The sequence below is a fragment of the Salmo salar genome, chromosome 10, assembly GCF_965601325.2.
Source record: "Salmo salar chromosome 10, fSalSal1, whole genome shotgun sequence".
Lineage (NCBI taxonomy): Eukaryota > Metazoa > Chordata > Actinopteri > Salmoniformes > Salmonidae > Salmo > Salmo salar.
The window spans coordinates 14,867,019-14,884,637 of NC_138300.1; the positions used below are offsets into that span (position 1 = coordinate 14,867,019).

Consider the following 17,619-nt stretch of genomic DNA (forward strand, 5'->3'; position numbering starts at 1 on the left):
AAGGTATTAGCTTATCCCTCCCTCGCTCCTCTCTGCACCCTTGAAAGCATGTGGTGACCCAGGGATGTTTAAAATGGGGGCCAAATGAATTGCTTGGGCACTTGAGCTCTCCCAGCCATTAGAGCAGGCCGCCCTACCTGTGTTGAGTCAGCAGTCCGCTCACTCGATCCGTCTAATGGACAGCGCAGGAATTTAATTAGCAGGAAGCCGCAGAGGGGGGCTGAAGATTCCCCAGGACTAAGAGAAAGGGAGCAGGTGTGTGTGTGTGTGTGTGAGCGAGAGGAAGAAAGAATGTGTGCGTCTTCACATTACCATAGAGGTGATACTCCCCAGCCACCGTCCTCTGTCTCGTCCCTTCACCGGCATTTCTTAACCCCGGCTGATTCTATCCCCGCTGCTATAGACGCATATTTGTTTTCTCCCCATGCAAACATTTCAAATCTGGCATTGGCCTCTACACACTGTCGTTTGTGGCGAGGTGGAGACGAAATGGAGCGACACTCGTAAGGCTAGTAGACTAGTATAGACCCTCAGGGCCTCCTTGCTCCAACAGAGTTCAGCCACGGGACGTCGACAGAAAATAGCACTCACTAACCAGACAACTATTCCACCTGCACCATGCAGAGAGAGAGAGAGAAAGAGAGAGAGAGAGAGAGAGAGAGAGAGAGAGAGAGAGAGAGAGAGAGAGAGAGAGAGAAGTACTGACTTTTGCCTGCCTGGTCACAGGCAGAGTCGTTTGCGCTGGTCACATGACACAGAGTTGCTATGATTGATTGTTGCCTTATCTCAGTATATCTGACTTTGAACCGTACCCTCCACCCTCTCACTCAGCTCCCAGCCGAGGGCTACCACCACTTGTTTTCCGCAGCCACCGGATGGGGTGGGGGGGGGGGTGGGGGGGGGTATTTGGCTTGACTCACAGCAGGTCCCGACTTTCTAGGAAGACTACCCACCTGTAACGTGTCAGGGAATATTGACTCGGTGCCCTTTGGCTTGACAATGGCACGATACGCTTTTTGGGCGTGTGTGTTAGTTAGCCATTAGATAAGCACTCAAATGAGAACTCAAAACAAAAATCAGAGGAGGTAGACTGCAGACACCTTGGCTTAGGACCACTTACTGAGGTTAGCCCTAACGATGGTGGCCGTATGGTCTGAATGGAGACTCAGAACTTAGTGACGTCTATGCCTTTTGTTCTTTCGACTGCGTTGCAAGGCTCCGGCCTGCAGGGGGAGCCCAGCCTTGGCAGCCTCCGACCCAAATTCTGTTGGCGCCTCTCGACAGCCGTCATCCCCCACTCCCAAACCCGAACAAAAGGAATCTCGAAACAATATTCAATATTTCATGACAGAACGCCGAGTTCTCCGGGGCCAGAGGCCTTCTCCGTCGGTGTGAAGTAATATGAGCTGTCCATTAGGAGGAGGAGGCCCCCCTCAGTTCCCATACTTTACATTTGGGTTCAGGGGTTGAGGCTGGCGATGGAGACTAAATAACACACACAGATGCACACACGACGGGGAGAGAACCGGCAGAGAGAGAAAAAAGCCTTAATTTAATTGTGTGTATACAGGATGAGTGTCTCCTTTCTAGTTTGGAAATTTGGACCAATTAGCTTGGTCGCCCAGCGCCTCGTTCCCAGACGGTTTCGCGACTAATCAAGTACCACTTTTGTCTCCACTCTGAAAACAGGTTTATGGTTGAAGTGCACAAATAAATGAGGGCCGTAATGCCTGGCCGTCGAGAATGCACTTGTGTCAAGACATACCGGTTCAGCAAAACTAACAAGCAGCAAGCATGTCTGGGAGAGTGCATACAGTTGCAAGGTACCTCATAAAAGGTGTCATATCAATTACCCCCCCCCCAAAACGCACCATGTGGCACCACGGGGAGGGGGGGTTTGTCTGTCCCTCATTCATGGCAGAGTTGGAAGCTTCTCGGTGAAATCACTGTGTAGGAGGAGTTGGAGTGGAAGAAAGAGATGTGACCTACAGTCAGTTTCCTCATTAGCCCACACAAAGGACACAGAACACAGACCCAAATAATCTGCATCTTTCTCGCCTCCTCTTATCATCTAATTTGCCTTGGGATGCCTTGGCTAGGAAGCCCTTCAGGTACAGAAAAATATCCAAACTTCCCTATGCCTGGTTTTCTTCTCGGATTCATTTTTATAAATGTTTAAGGTCGCTTGAGCATGGTGGAGCGTTTCCCATCCCGAGCTGGTTGTTTCGACCTGGCATGCCAGGAGAAGCGATGTGTATTTTGCTCCCGACGCAAGCCAGGGGAACGTAATTACTAATGTGTTGGGTGGATGCTCAATGTTTTCTTGAAGGAGCGCCCATCCTCGCTGCTGAAATAAATAAGGGGATTCAGTGTGAGCTGTGCCAGGGCCTTGTGGCTTGGCAAGCTGTAGCGCCACAGCCTTGTTATCCTCATTGATTTATTTATTTATATTGCCCTGCTCCGCATACACAGATGGAGGGACCGAGGGCAGTGCTGGTGGAAAAATGGTTCTATAATAAAAAATTGAAAAAAAAAAAAACACTCCACACTTATGCACACCCCCCCCTCCCCAAACGTGCCCTCCCAACACCCCCGCACTCTTCACTTCTAATTCATTTAAAAACTATCATCTGACAATATGAACGCAAACCAAACAAGAGATTAAAACGACAACAAAGAGATTTAATGCAAGCGTACCCACGGCGACAAATTGGGCACTTCGTATGGCTTCACCTCCAGGATGGTGTCCAAAGTGGCCGCACGGTTCTCTTAAAGGGATACTTCGGGGCGTTGGCAATGAGGCCCTTTATCTACTTCCACCATGTCTATGTCTCCGTGTCCAGTATTTTGCGAGCCGATGCTAACTAGTCTTAGCACAACGACTGGAAATCTATGGGTATCTGCTCGTGTCCACGAGTTCATCTGACTCTAGGGAAGTAGATAAATCGCGGAGTATCCCTTTAACTCGCTGACCAAACGCAGTAGTCTCGTCAACATAACGATTACAGTCCTCATCAATCAAGGTTAGAGTGACTTCAGAGTTTGCCTGGCTCTTCTTTACGTAATAACCACATGCCCGGCCGTCTCCACATCTCTGGCCCTGTAGCCCAACTGCAGTTGTTTTGGGGGGGGGGGGAGAGATGGGGGAGATTGAAACAGTAGATGCAGTGATCCAGACAGATACTTCCCAGGCTGGAAGAAGGCGGGAGATGGATTGACCCCCTCTACCCAGTGCGTCACCAGCAGGAGCGGGTCATTCACTCGCGGTTTATTCAATACAGAGTGAGCAGAGCAGAGGCAGAGCGGGGACCCACTGGCAGACGGCTGGCCTGACTTCCATTCTTAACTACTAAGCAGCCGGGAGAGACAGGACCTGCACTAGTCTACACGCACACGCACAATTTGCATACCGACCCAACAGATCCACGGATAACACAATCATCACTGCTCTGCACATTGCCCTATCCCACCTGGACAAGAGGAAAACCTATGTGAGAATGTTTGACTACAGCTCAGCTTTCAGCACCCTAGTCCCCTCCAAGCCCTGGGTATGAACATCTCCCTCTGCAACTAGATCCTGGACTTCCCAACAGGCAGACGCCAGGTGGTGAGGGTATGCAACAACACTTCCGCCACACTGACTCTCAACAGGTGCCCCCCCCCATGGGTGTGTGTTCAGCCCCCTCCTGTACTCCCAGTACACCCACGCCTGTGTGGCCACGCACTACTCCAACACCATCATTAAGTTTTCCGACTACACAATGGTAGTGGGCATGATCGCCGACGAGACGGCATATAGAGAGGAGGTTACAGGCCTGGCAGAGTGGTGCCTGGAAAACAGCCTCGTCCTTAATGTCAGCAAAACCAAGGAGATGATCGTGGACTACAGGAAACAGGAGGGAGCACGCCCCATCCACATTCAGGGCTGTAGTGGATGGTCAAAAGCTTCCGAGTATATCGGCGTTCACATCACAGAGGACCTAACATGGACCAATCCCACCGACACTGTGGTGAAGAAGGTACAACAGCGCCTCTTCAACCTCAGGCAACTGAAGAAATTTGGCATGGGCCCTGAGATCCTCAAGAAGTTCTACAGCTGCACCATCGAGAGCATCTTGACCGGCTGCAGAAACGACTGATAAGGCAGAGGGTGGTGCGGACCACAGAGGGTGGTGCGGACAGCCTAATACATCACTGGGGGCAAGCTCCCTGCACTCCAGGACCTCTACACCAGGCGGTACCGGAATCCCTGCACAGACCTGCACCTTAGTGACTATTTGCACCTTAGAGACTATTTGCACTAGCTCTTGACACATCAAACCCTTACACAAAAGCACATACACATCAATAAACACACGCACACACAACTGTCCTATTATACAGTATTTATTCAACTGACTATTTGCACTGACTCTCAACACATCCAACCCTTACACAAGCACACAGACACACCCAAGACACGACCCAATACTGTAATACGTAACATAGCACATTTATTATCTATACTGCACCTTCACAGGCCAGTTTATTAGGTACACCCATCTAGTACCGGGACGGACCCGCCCTTTACCTCCAGAACTGCCTCCCAGGAAAACATTCCCCACACCATTACACCATCAGCCTGTACCATTGTCACCAGGCAGGATGGGTCCATGGACTCATGCTGCTTACGCCAAATCCTGACTCATCAGCATGAAGCAACAGGAACCAGTATTCATCGGACCAGGCGATGTTTTTCCACTCCTCAGTTGTCCAGTGTTGGTGATACCGGGCCCACTGGAGCAGCTTCTTCTTGTTTTTAGCTGATAGGAGTGGAACCCGGTTCTGGTCGTCTGCTGCAATAGCCCATCCATGACCAGGACCGACGAGTTGTGCGTCCCGAGATGCCGTTCTGCACACCGTTTCCCTGCGCCATTATTAACACGTTTGTGGCCCACCAGTTAGTTTGCACGATTCTCGTCATTCTCTTTCGACCTCTCATCGACAAGCTGTTTGTCGCATCATTCTCGGTAAACCCAAGACGCTGTCATGCGTGAAATGCCGGCCGTTTCTGAGATGCTGGAACCGGCGCGCCTGGCAATGACGATCATAGCACGCTCAAAGTCGCTTAGGTCACTTGGTTTGCCCATTCCTCAATCGAACAGTCACGGAATGCCTCGATGCCCGTCTGCCTGCTTCATATAGCAAGCCACGGCCTCGGAACTCATGGTCACGGGGTGGTGTACCTAATAAACTGGTCACTGAATGTATATCCTATTGTGTACATATCAGGCTCTTACTATGCACAATACCTATTATATTACTTGATATTTGACTACTATTATTATTACACATCGTAAACTGTGTACGTGCCAAAACATTTTTGGATTTTGATTTGACTACACAGACTAATCAAATTTGATTTGTCACATGGTTCGTAAACACAGGTGTGGACTAACAGTGAAATGCTGACTTACGGGCCCTTCCCAACAACGCAGAGAAAGAAAATAGAGAAATAATAGAAAAGTTAAACACGTAATAAAAGTAATATACACTGAGTGTACAAAACATTAGGAGCACCTTCTTAATATTGAGTTTCACCCCTGTTTGCCCTCAGAACATCCTCAATTCGTTGGGACATGGACTCTACAAGGTGTTCAACAGGGATGGTGGCCCATGTTGATTCCAATGCTTCCCACAGCTGTGTCAAGTTGGCTGGATGTCCTTTGGGTGATGGACCGTTCTTGATACACACTGGCAATTGTTGTGTGTGAAAAACCCAGCAGCGTTGCAATTCTTGAAAGACTCAAACCGGTGCACCTGGCACCTACTACCATACCCCGTTCAATGGCACTTAAACATTTTGTCTTGCCCATTCACCCTCTGAATGGCACACAATCCACGTCTTAATAGGCTTAAAAAGGCTTAAAAAGAATGTAACCTGTCTCCTCCCCTTCATCTACACTGACTGAAGTGGATTTAACAGGTAACATCAATAAGGGATCATAGCTTTCACCTGGATTCACCTGGTCAGTCTATGTCATGGAAAGACCAGGTGTTCCTAATGTTTTGTACACTCCGTGTAGATACACAACAAGTAACGATAACTTGGCTATATGCAAGGGGTAACAGTACCGAGTCGATGTGCAGGGGTACGAGGTAATTGAGGTAGATATGTACATATACAGTGCTGTGAAAAAGTATTTGCCCCCTTCCTGATTTCTTTGCACATTTGTTACACTTAAATGTTTCAGATCATCAAACACATTTTAATAATACACAAAGATAACCCAAGTAAACACAAAATGCAGTTAAGTGACAATTTTATTTATTAAGGGAAAAAAGCTATCTGAACTGCATTTTGTGTTTACTTGGGTTATCTTTGTGTATTATTCAAATTTGTTTGATGATCTGAAACATTTAAGTGTGACAAATGTGCAAACAAATAAGAAATCAGGAAGGGGGCAAATACTTTTTCACAGCACTGTAACTAGGAATAAAGTAACAGATAGTAAACAGTAGCAGCAGCGTATGTAATGAGTCAAAATACAGTAGTTAGTCCAAAGAGGGTAAATGGAGATAGTTAAATACCCGGAATAACTATTTAGCAGTCCTATGGCTTGGGGGTTCCAGACTTGGTGCATCTGTACCGCTTGCTGTGCAGCAGCAGAGAGAACAGTCTATAACTTGGATGGCTGGAGTCTTTGACAATTTTTAGGGCCTTCCTCTGACACCGCCTGGTATAGAGGTCCTGGATGGCAGGGAGCTCGGCCCCAGAGACGTACTGGGCCATCCACACTACCCTCTGTAGCGCCTTGCAGCCAGTTGCAAAGCAGTTGCCATACCAAGTGGTGATGCAGCCAGTCAAGATGCTCTCAATGGTGCAGCTGTAGAACTTTAAGGATCTGAGTGCCCATGCCAAATTCTTAGCTCAAAGGAAAAATATGTTGGCATTTGTTTCATTAGTCCATTGTTGATATAGTCCCAAAATGTTTTGCATGTCACCAATCAAGTTTTCAAGATGTATAATTTTCTAAATACAGAAATAATGCCGGTATGAAGCATTTGATGCACGATGGACTAATAAAACAAATACCAAAATATAGTTTTTGCTTGAGTTCTCCTTTAAAACACAATACACACACCTCGCCCCCCCCCCCCCCCCCCCCCACAAAAGGTCCACCACCGCATCTTAATCAACAATTCTTATAATGAATAGAAATTATATTATGACCATCTAAGTGAATATAATGGGGTAACATGTAAAAAAACATGTACTATTTTGAAAAGGAGTAAACGTATCAGCTGGAACACAGAGGAAATAAATCTTCCTTGCACTGCACAACAGATGGGCAGAAAGGGCACAAGCACAGAGCAGTGATTCAGGAAACATATGATCTGCTATAACAGAAGAGCTAAAACAACACGTGATCACACTCACTAAGACATGCAAACACGTATACACAGAGGATGCGAGAGGAACCAGTTCAGCAAACCCCTAGTCTTTCTTCTATATTTTACCAGCCATACGGTAGTTTATTTTTCACTTCTTTCACCATCTGTAGCAACATTCCCCTACAGACGGCCACAGCTGTCCTGTTTCATGTCTGCGGGCCCTTTTATATGCCAACCCAAATGGGTTCATCACACAATAGTGGATCGCTGGTGGATCACAGCGTCTGAACGAGCAGTCCTTTTCAAGATAATGGACAGTAGTGACCCCCACCGTAACAGACAGTAAAAAAAAAATAAACACACAATTCTAGGAATGCATTTGTAATGCTGGAAATCGGTTTCCCTTTTCATCCTCCGGTTTCCACTCTGCCAATTCTCTGACTGTACCTCTGAAGCCCAATGCTCACCCGCTGAGCATGTAGCTAGCCATGTGGCTAGCCATGTGGCTATGCTACTCTCCCCCTGAGACAGTCTTCTTCGGAAGAATAATACATCTTATCCACGTAAGTGTTGGAGAAACGAATCTCAGATGTCAATCCGTTGCCTGGCGTGTTGTGGGGTCGGGCAAGACTTCATTTAGAGTCGGCATGTGTCAGCACTGGACTGGCTGTAAAACCCCTAACTACATGTACAAATGACCTCGACTAACCTGTACCCCTGCACATTGACTCGGTACTGGTACCTCCTGTATATAGCCTCGTTACTGTATTGTTACATTTTATTATATATTTTACTTTATTTATTTAGTAAATATTTTCTTAACTCTATTTCTTGAACTGGATTAATGGTTAAGGGTTTGGAAGTAAGCATTTCACGGAATGTTGTATTCGGCGCATGTGACAAATAAAATGTGATTTGAAGTGAGAGAGCTAGGGCACTGAGTGGCGGGAGAGGAGCCTCTCTCAGATGCTAAGATCCCCCATAAAGACAGTTACTCTCTTTTACTACTGACTGGCACAACTCACCAGCTGCAGCACATTCCTGTGGCTCCCTCGACAAAGACGGGAGAGGAGCTGACATTTAAACGCAGTGAATCCTGAGATCCTAGGCCTGAGCACATCGCCAGCCCCGAACCCTTTTGTCCCCCCCCCCCCTTTCCTACCCTCTCCCTCACTGCCACAATCGTCGGCTGTGTGTGTTTCTATCTGTGTGGTTCGAAACATCCTGTAGTCTGCGCCACCGACACACAGTCATGTGGCATGGCAAATCAATGCGCAGGACAACAAGTGGAATGTTCCGAGACAGGCAGCAAGAAGAATGAGTCGTTTCTACCTCATTGCTGGGTGTGCGCTTCGACCATGTGCAGCTAGTGCTCGCTTGCCCCCCCCCCAAAAAAAAATTGTCCCGCGGTAATAAGATGATTAGCACAGTTTCCCCCCGCTCGGGCCCGAACAGCACATGAGCTGTCTGCCTACCATTCAAATGAAGTCCTCATCAAGTCCTAATACAATCAAAGTACACACAATAAACACTGAGCAATGACTAGCGCAGAGGCTAGCGGGGAGCTAAAGACAATGGGACTCTTGTTGAATGGCGTACGGGTACAAAGAAGGCATTCTCAGAAGTTAGCCAAAGCTAGTGCCGGTGTAAGTGCTGAATGGTCTGAGCCGTTAGGGATAGCTATGGTTCAACTCATGCAGTTCCTAGGCTTTAACTCCTTTTGGAACCAGACAGGCCCTAAGAAACTGACAAAGGACAGCAAATATCTAACATGGAGGAGAGGAGAAAATATCACTCCTGTAGACTGAGGCCCACAGCTTCCTGTCAGCCGAGGTCTCATACACAACCGCCGTATCTCATGGACAACGCTCCGGGAAAAAGAAAGAAAGAAACGGCGAGCTTCAGAAAGCTTGGCACATGCCTCGAGTCTCCCCCTCTCTGCTAGCGGTTTGCTGCTGGGGACGTCCTGGGCGGACCTGGGCATTAATGCAGAATTAATTAGCCCAACTTCCCCAGTGCCAATCTCCCCATCCGTCTGTCTGTCCGCCCCACTGTCCCCCACCACATCCAGGTGCCCAACTCTATACACATGCCAGACCACTGCTCACTATGCTACGCTAACGCTACGTAGCCTAGCCCCCGCCGCTAAAACATGGCATTGTCACGTATAAAAAGGTTCGGTCCAAAATACGAGATTTAGAAATGAACTAATCTCTTTTATGTTTTACCTATTGAAAGGGGTATTAAGATTTCAAATATTGTGGTACTGCCCATTCTGAAACACACTGGTTTGCTTTAAGAGAGAGTGTTTTTAGTCATCAAATGAAGGACAAAGAAATAGATAAAGGCGGAGGAATAGAAGGTCCATAAAACGGTCAAGACGACAAAGAGAGCCACCGCAATTGTTTTTTGTTTTGCTTTGTGATCGTTCATGCCTCAGAATCCTCAACTGAAACCAGACAATATGTTCCAAATCTGTACATTAGTAAGGATTTTGGGAGAGATCAGCATTGACAATGCACTTTAAAACGGATTACCTGAATTTGCTGTGCAATCAGGTTTATGAGATATTTGCCCACGGAGGGGGAACGCTCTTTGACAGAAATCTTACAACGTTTCCCCATCTGAGAACCTTATCTGCTTTGTTTAATCCAATAAAACGCCAGCGAAAATGGTTCAAAGTAAGGTCATATCCAGTGATATTAAAAAGACAGTATATTGTATCAGATCATCTGATCCCGGCCTGGGCTACTCCTTTGGCACAGTGGACCATGCCAGCTGTGGGATTTTTCTAGTAGGGCATCTGCATAGCAGCCACATTATTACTCGCCGATATCAAACGCTATGACAATGAAGCATTTTTATGAATGGGCCCCAACCTCGATTACAATGAATGGTACAGTGTGTGCTTGTGTGTATGCGTTTCTGTACCGCTGTACTTGTGAGAGCGTGGTGACGAAGTCATTGTTGTAGTCATAGCTATGGCAGTCGTGTGGTTACAGGGATTTAGGGGGCGGGGGGGGGACAAAACCGCGGTGAGTGGGTGGGTGGTGGTGGACCTAACCCACTATGTGTACTGCAGTAACCACAAAAAAAGGCTGTGGTTTATCCCACAATCACCTTAAATAGCTCAAAATGATTGTTGTTCCTCAGCCTGTGGAAGGGAAATGAAATCTAAAACGGCTGTAACATGACAAGCCAAAAGTCAGCTGGTAGATATTGCCAGATTTTGTTACTCTCAGAGAAACCCCCGGGCAACACAGCAAACCGCCACCTTTGTGTGCGCACCGTTACAAAGGAACGGCTGGTGTCTTTCACCTTTCTCTGCACCTTGGTTTACAGCAGGCTGATGATCCAAACTGGCAGCAAACTAGTCTGGTGTGCTATGTAAGGTCAAGTCCTTTCAAAATCCCTATTCACACAACCTGTAGACTAGGGTAGCGCAAAACTCCTTGGACACTTGGAGTTCCAGGCCAGTAAAACAAATCAGAACCTAAAAGTAACAGTGCCTCGAGGATGCATCGTCAAAGCTAACTAGTTCAGAGAGACGCAGCGCAAATCTCTTTAAGAGCTTAGCGGGAAATAGGTCAGACGTCCTTACAGACATTCGACACACGAAAACAGTTTGTTCATCTCTACCACCGGGGTCATAGAAGGCAAAGCGGCAAAACAAAATATCAGCGGCCCTGGACATATTCACATAGGTCTACTCAGTGGCGTGTTATCTCTTCCAGCCAGTGATATCCTTCAATTGTGTTGCGCACAGTGAAAACAGAGGTGAGATGAAAATGGGGTTTAATAAGCATGGCTGAGTTTATTTTCTATTTGAACCACATTCCTCTCCGCCAATCTATGGGCTGCTTTCTTTACTGCCACATTGCTAGCGATATTAACGCCGGCATTTAGGCTAACCAGTTGCTGTAGCCATAAAAGGACTCGACTCCAAACCAAAAAAGTTCCAGTACTATAGACGAATACTCTGCATCGCGTCACTCACGCCTGGATTTCCACGTCGCCTCACTTTTCTGACACCACAACCCAACCATCGATGTCTTTCTCCTTTTTTCCCCTGCTTTCCTAGCCAGGATCTTCCCTGCCAGTAAGTAGATGTTGCCAGGTTAGCCGACCCGAGGAGATAAAGATCACCCAAACCATCCAGAGTAAGGCCTTCACTGTCCCTCACCCACACTAGAGAAAACACATTCTGTTTGCATCAAAGGCCCAGAGTCTTATCAAGAGTTTCTATCCTATTTACATTATTAGACAGTTGTCCACCAGACAGGTTTCCAATACCCTTCAGTCTACTTGCTCGTGTCCAGAAGTGGCATGAAGTCGTGGTTAGCAGACTTTATACAGCATTCAGTCTGACCACATATAACGTTAAGTGGAAGCAAAGACATTAAAAAGACTGCAAGCTAGCCAAGAGACAACCATTGATTTTCAATTATTTTGGGACTACTAGTCTCACTCAACACTTGTCTTTCATCCAGTTTTGTACATTTTTTTGTTCCAAAAATACCATAGCATATCATTTTCACGACTTTAACCACCAATGAAATGGTTAATTACCCAACAACTTCCAAACTATTATGGCCTATGCTTTAAATAGCTACTAAATCAACCTGTACGGCAGGGCTATCCAAACCTGTTCCTGGAGAGCTACCGTCTTGTAGGTTTTCACTCCAACCCTAATCTACCACACCTGATTCTAATAATTAGCTGGTTGATAAGCTGAACCTGGTTAGTTACAACTGGGGTAGGAGTGTGAACCTACAGGATGGTATCTCTTCAGGAACAGGGTTTGGAGAACTCTGCTATTCGGCTTGCAGAATTACTGCTACTGTTTAGCTTCCATTAAAGAAATGGCCTCAAACAGTTTCTTCAGTCTATGCCGAAACAGTCGTTGGCTAATTTTAACCGACTGGCCAATCTGCCCTAAACAAAGTAAAAGTGAGCTGCTTTAACAAGAGGTCACGGATTCCTCCAAAGCCAGAGCAATCCATCCGCTTGACTGGCTGCTAACGAGGGGGGTCAAACGCCTAGAAGATAGGGTCAAAACTCTAACATCTTAAGCCATGACCTCTCTCACGTGTTGAGTGCTCCTGTGATAGTGACACCCGTTGCCGGGGTGAGAGCGAGCCCTAAATTAGCCCTGGCCACGCTGCCTGCTCTGGAGTCAAAAGGGGGGCCTGCCCTCTGACACCACATTGTTCCTAAAGATGACAAACGATGCTAGCTTGTGACTGTTGAACAACGCTGGGAAAGCCCTGGTTAAAGACTGATATGCCAGCCCCCCCCCCCCCCCCCCCCCCCACACACACACACACACACTCACAACTAAGTAGGGTTAGGCATGTGGCACTACATCATAAAACTCTCCCAAGAATTTAACAGATTGCAAAATAATTCACCAACCAGTAAGCCTAAAGACAGATAATTAAAGGCAAATGAAATTGTAAACTTTGCAAGTACATACAGTCGGCAAGAAGTTTCACAAGAGTTGTTTTTGAGACTTGTGACACCCAGATAATAAAAGTTCTCTACTATGTTTGCTGTTAAATAGGTTGGTGGCAGGATAGTGTTAGCACGGGGGGACAAGTCCTCTTCTACCACCCCTTGCCCTTGCAGCAGTGGGGGATACATTTAATTACGGACTTCAGCTGTCCTCAAAAACCTCAACTTCGGCATCCGTGCATGAGGTCAGCCTCTCTTCAGATGGCTTTTAATCAACGGCGCTTTAGAAATGCTCCACTGCTTTAGATGAGACCGAGGAAGAAACCCGATCCTGTGGGACGAGGAGAGGAAGGAGCAAGCGAGCACACTGCGGACTTAACTCCACTATAGGCAGACCTCCATGCTCTGTGGCCACTCTGTCTCTTTCTTCTCCCTCTTGTTCACTCGCTGACACCTCATTCACAATCAAGCCCGGTGAAGAAGAAAAAAAAATCTAACTTCAGCTATAAGAATGCTGGCGGGAGCAAAGCGCCCATGAATAGGCTTACAAAACATCAAAACTCAGGATTTGGCAGCGGGGGGATAACATTTTAGCCACAATGGGCTTCAGCAACTTTTAGTTGCTGAAGTAAGTACACTGTCCCCAAAACATTGAAATGAGTGTTAGTGTCTCGTCTAAAAACAGTTTTGTTTTTTTATGTACTTAGCATATTGCTAATCAGAGATTTATTTTGGTCCAATTATAACGTCGTTGACTAAGCTGGTTGTGGAATTCATAATGAGGCCCATCATGCCTTATTTTGACAAAAACACTCCAAACGCCGATACTTTTGTGACTGGCCCAAGTTAAAATGAGCTCCCATTCCAGCCAGACTAAATCGTAGTACTGCACAGCTCTCAAGGTAACCAACCCTATAGGCTCATTTTAATCACACATGTTCTTACTCAGATTGGCCAAAATCACTACATAACCTTCCTCAACATTTTCAACTGAGATTGCAGTGCTTTTAACGTAAAAATGGACCAAAAAAAAACATACAAAAGCTATGAAAACAGTCTACAAAATATGTCGCTATAAGAATGTCAATGTGGGCACATATCAAGCCTAGCTCACTTAGGCTTCAGCAAAACCATTTGGTGTACAGAGGAAATGATTGTAATTAAGGTGCTTGGTTTGCCTGGCGAAACAGAGCTCTCTCCAAACCCGTGATAGCTGGTGTTTGTGTTGCTGCCAGTGGAGGAACGAGCCCCTGCTGCCTCTTGCCAATTAACAATTTCTCTATTGGTTATTTGCACTGGACTTCATTCTCAGGGTGAGTTTTCATCGAACAAGCACGACTAATATCATGGTGACAAGATTTTCCAAACTGTGGAAAGGCATCAAGAATATTTTGTTAAATTGCAAAATTTGTTTTTCTAGATTAGGATTCAGCTCAAGGGGAAAAACATAAAACCATGTCCAATTCATTAGTTCATTAATTATTATGTATTTTCCACGTTTTAATCAAAGCTTTCGAATACATTAATTATTTACAGGAGACAAATAAAATATACAGCCCTAAATTTGATATCATGTGGAGGTTTTTATATTTACCAAATAGTTAATTTTCTTGTGTATTAATAAGACTGCTTCCTAATTTCCAGGAAGTTCAGAAGCTCTAAAAACTTCAAAAATTGCTCCGTGCCAAGTTTTTCATTCAACTGCCAAACACCTATATGAATATGCTACTACACTGTTGCACACAGAAAACAGGAAAATAATTCAAGTGATATCTCACCCCAACAGCAGCCCATGTTGATTTTGTCTGAAATAGAAAACGTGCTGAGCAATTGTGATGGAGATAATTGTTTTTTTTAGGCAACTGACTCTGTCGTCTCGCAGTGCGAGCTTCCCCCAAAATCTGGCCCATCTTAAAACAGCGAAGGGACGGGCCAGTGCGAGGAATTTGGCAGAGTTGTCCCGCTTTTTCCCAGACTACTGCTTTATTGACCACTGATGAAATTATGGGTGTCTGCTACAGATAACATTTGTGTCTGCATACAGAGACGGGAAGGTGCTATGCGGTGCAGTGTTGGGTTTGCTAGGGGCAAGTCCTAAAAAAAAAGAAATGTAACTTTATTTTGGTTGGGTGATTACTTGGTGAGTGGCCTGTGATTGTTCGTTGAAAGAGTGATTCTTGATGCCAACTACAGTACGAGTCCAAAGTTTGGACACACCTACCCATTGCTGGGTTTTTCTTTATTTGTACTATTTTCTACATGGTAGAATAATAGCGAAGACATCAAAACTATGAAACAAGATATGGAATCATGTAGTAACCAAAAAAGTGTTATATAAATTAAAATATATTTTATATTTGAGATTCATCAAAGTAGCCACCCTTTGCCTTGATGACAGCTTTGCACACTTTTGGCATTCTCTCAACCAGCTTCATGAGGTGGAATGCATTTCAATTAACAGGTGTGCCTTGTTAATTTGTGGAACTTCTTTCCTTCTTAATGCGTTTGGGCCAATCAGTTGTGTTGTGACAAGGTAGGGGTGATATACAGAAGATAGCCCTATTTGGTAAAAGACCAAGTCCATGTTATGGCAAGAACAGCTCAAATAAGCAAAGAGAAATGACAGTCCATCATTACTTTAAGACATGAAGGTCAGTCAATACGGAAAATGTCAAGAACTTTTAAAGTTTCTTCAAGTGCAGTTTTAAAAACCAAGCTCTATGATGAAACTGACTTTCATGAGGACCGCCACAGGAATGGAAGACCCAGAGTTACCTCTGCTACAGAGGATACGGTCATTAGAGTTACCAGCCTCAGAAATTGCAGCCCAAATAAATGCTTCAGAGTTCAAATAACAGACACATCTCAACATCAACTGTTCAGAGGAAACTACATGAATCAGGCCTTTATCGTCGAATTGCTGCAAAGAAACCACTACTAAAGGACACCAATGAGAAGAAGAGACTTGCTTGGGCCAAGAAACACGAGCAATGGACATTAGACCGGTGGAAATCTGTCCTTTGGTCTGATGAGTCCAAATTTGAGATTTTTGGTTCCAACCGCCGTGTCTTTCTGAGATGCAGAGTAGGTGAATGGATGATTTCTGCATGTGCGGTTCCCACTGTGAAGCATGGAGGAGGAGGTGTGATGGTGCTTTGCTGGTGACACTGTTTGTGATTTATTTAGAATTCAAGGCACACTTAACCAGCATGGCTACCACAGCATTCTGCAGCGATACGCCATCCCATCTGGTATGCGCATAGTGGGACTATCATTTGTTTTTTAACAGGACAATGACCCAACACATCTCCAGGCTTTGTAAGGGCTATTTAACCAGAAAGGAGATTGATGGAGTGCTGCGTCAGATGACCTGGCCTCCACAATCACCCGATCTCAACCCAATTGAGACGGTTGGGGATGAGTTGGACCACAGAGTGAAGGAAATGCAGCCAACAAGTGCTCAGCATATGTGGGAACCCCTTCAAGACTGTTGGAAAAGCATTCCAGGTGAAGCTGGTTGAGAGAATGCAAAGAGTGTGCGAAGCTGTCATCAAGGCAAAGGGTGGCTACTTTGAAGAATCTCAAATATAAAATATATTTTGATTGGTTTAACACTTTTTTGGTTACTACATGATTCCATATGTGTTATTTTATATTTTTGATGTCTTCACTATTATTCTACAATGTAGAAAGTAGTAAAAATAAAGAGAAACCCTTGAATGAGTAGGTGTGTCCAAACTTTTGACTGGTACTGTATGTACAGTACATAGGCATGCGCTCAGTGACAAGATTGATTTGACCCTTGAAACCCATCCGAGTGTTTTTGTTTTTGATTAACTGTACAACATTATCCCACATTCCATGTCCTATTACTAAGCAGAGTGAGGTCAACATTGATGTAACTCCAATTTCAGACAAACGTTGACGTGTTTGTAGAGAGTTGAGAAACAAAAAGAGGGACTTTACCTGCATGCACAAAGTAGGCCAAGTAGAGGTCGAGTTCCTTTACTGAAACTCCAATGTGATGAGGCTGCACACACAGCCCTGGGTTCGAGCACTGTGGGGACTTTACCAGCCTTTCGCCATCAGTACTTTCGAGGGGAATACCTTTGAATAAAATGACCATGACCAGGTCCAACCTCCAGACTTTGTCTGCCTGACGCAGGCAGTCGATCCTCCTCATCTTACCCTTCTGGTCAGGGTTGGACAGCACACAACACGGGGGCTTCTTCCCGGTGACGGTGAGCACAAAATCCTCCCGGAACTCAGGCCGGATGTCCTTGCGGAGCTTGGCCAGAAGGCGCGATGCCCACTTCTGCTTGACCTCGGGCTTCTCGCTGAGCAGCTCAACCTTCACCGCGCGCTCCTCTTCCTTAGACATGCGCTTCTCGTGCTTCTTGAAGTACTTTCTCTTGCGGGCCTGCAAGTTGAACCATGTGTAGGCAAACGCTCGCACGTGGGGCAGCAGTGCTTCGATGAAAGGATGGAATTCATCCTGTGGTAGAAAGGAACACAGGAGGAGAAAAAAAATGATGAATGGCAACACATTCATAGTACAACACGTTTTGTGGAAACAAAGTACAGAGCCCATCAAATAATAAGACCAAAAGCAGTCATTACAATTAATCTTGTGAAATCAGATGTGCCTTCAGTAAACTCTAATCGACGTATTCGAAATACTCGGCAATCAAGGAATTGCACAGAAGAACATACAGTACTACTATTAGATAAAATATCATTCCAGGCGGGACTTTTCAGAGAACAAACATTGTCCATTTCAGAATAATATGC

At 45.6% G+C, this 17,619-nt stretch overlaps 1 protein-coding gene across 13 annotated transcripts in view; it reads right to left on the bottom strand.

The window, feature by feature from the left end:
- LOC106613561 (nuclear factor 1 A-type) overlaps positions 1 to 17,619 on the bottom strand; it is a 183,760-nt gene that overhangs the window by 117,276 nt on the left and 48,865 nt on the right. For all 13 annotated transcript variants that reach the window (XM_082956730.1, XM_082956733.1, XM_082956729.1 and 10 more), the window contains exon 2: positions 16,795 to 17,323. In XM_082956730.1, coding sequence (XP_082812856.1) covers positions 16,795 to 17,323 — 529 coding nt within the window. The remainder of the gene's footprint in view (positions 1 to 16,794; positions 17,324 to 17,619) is intronic.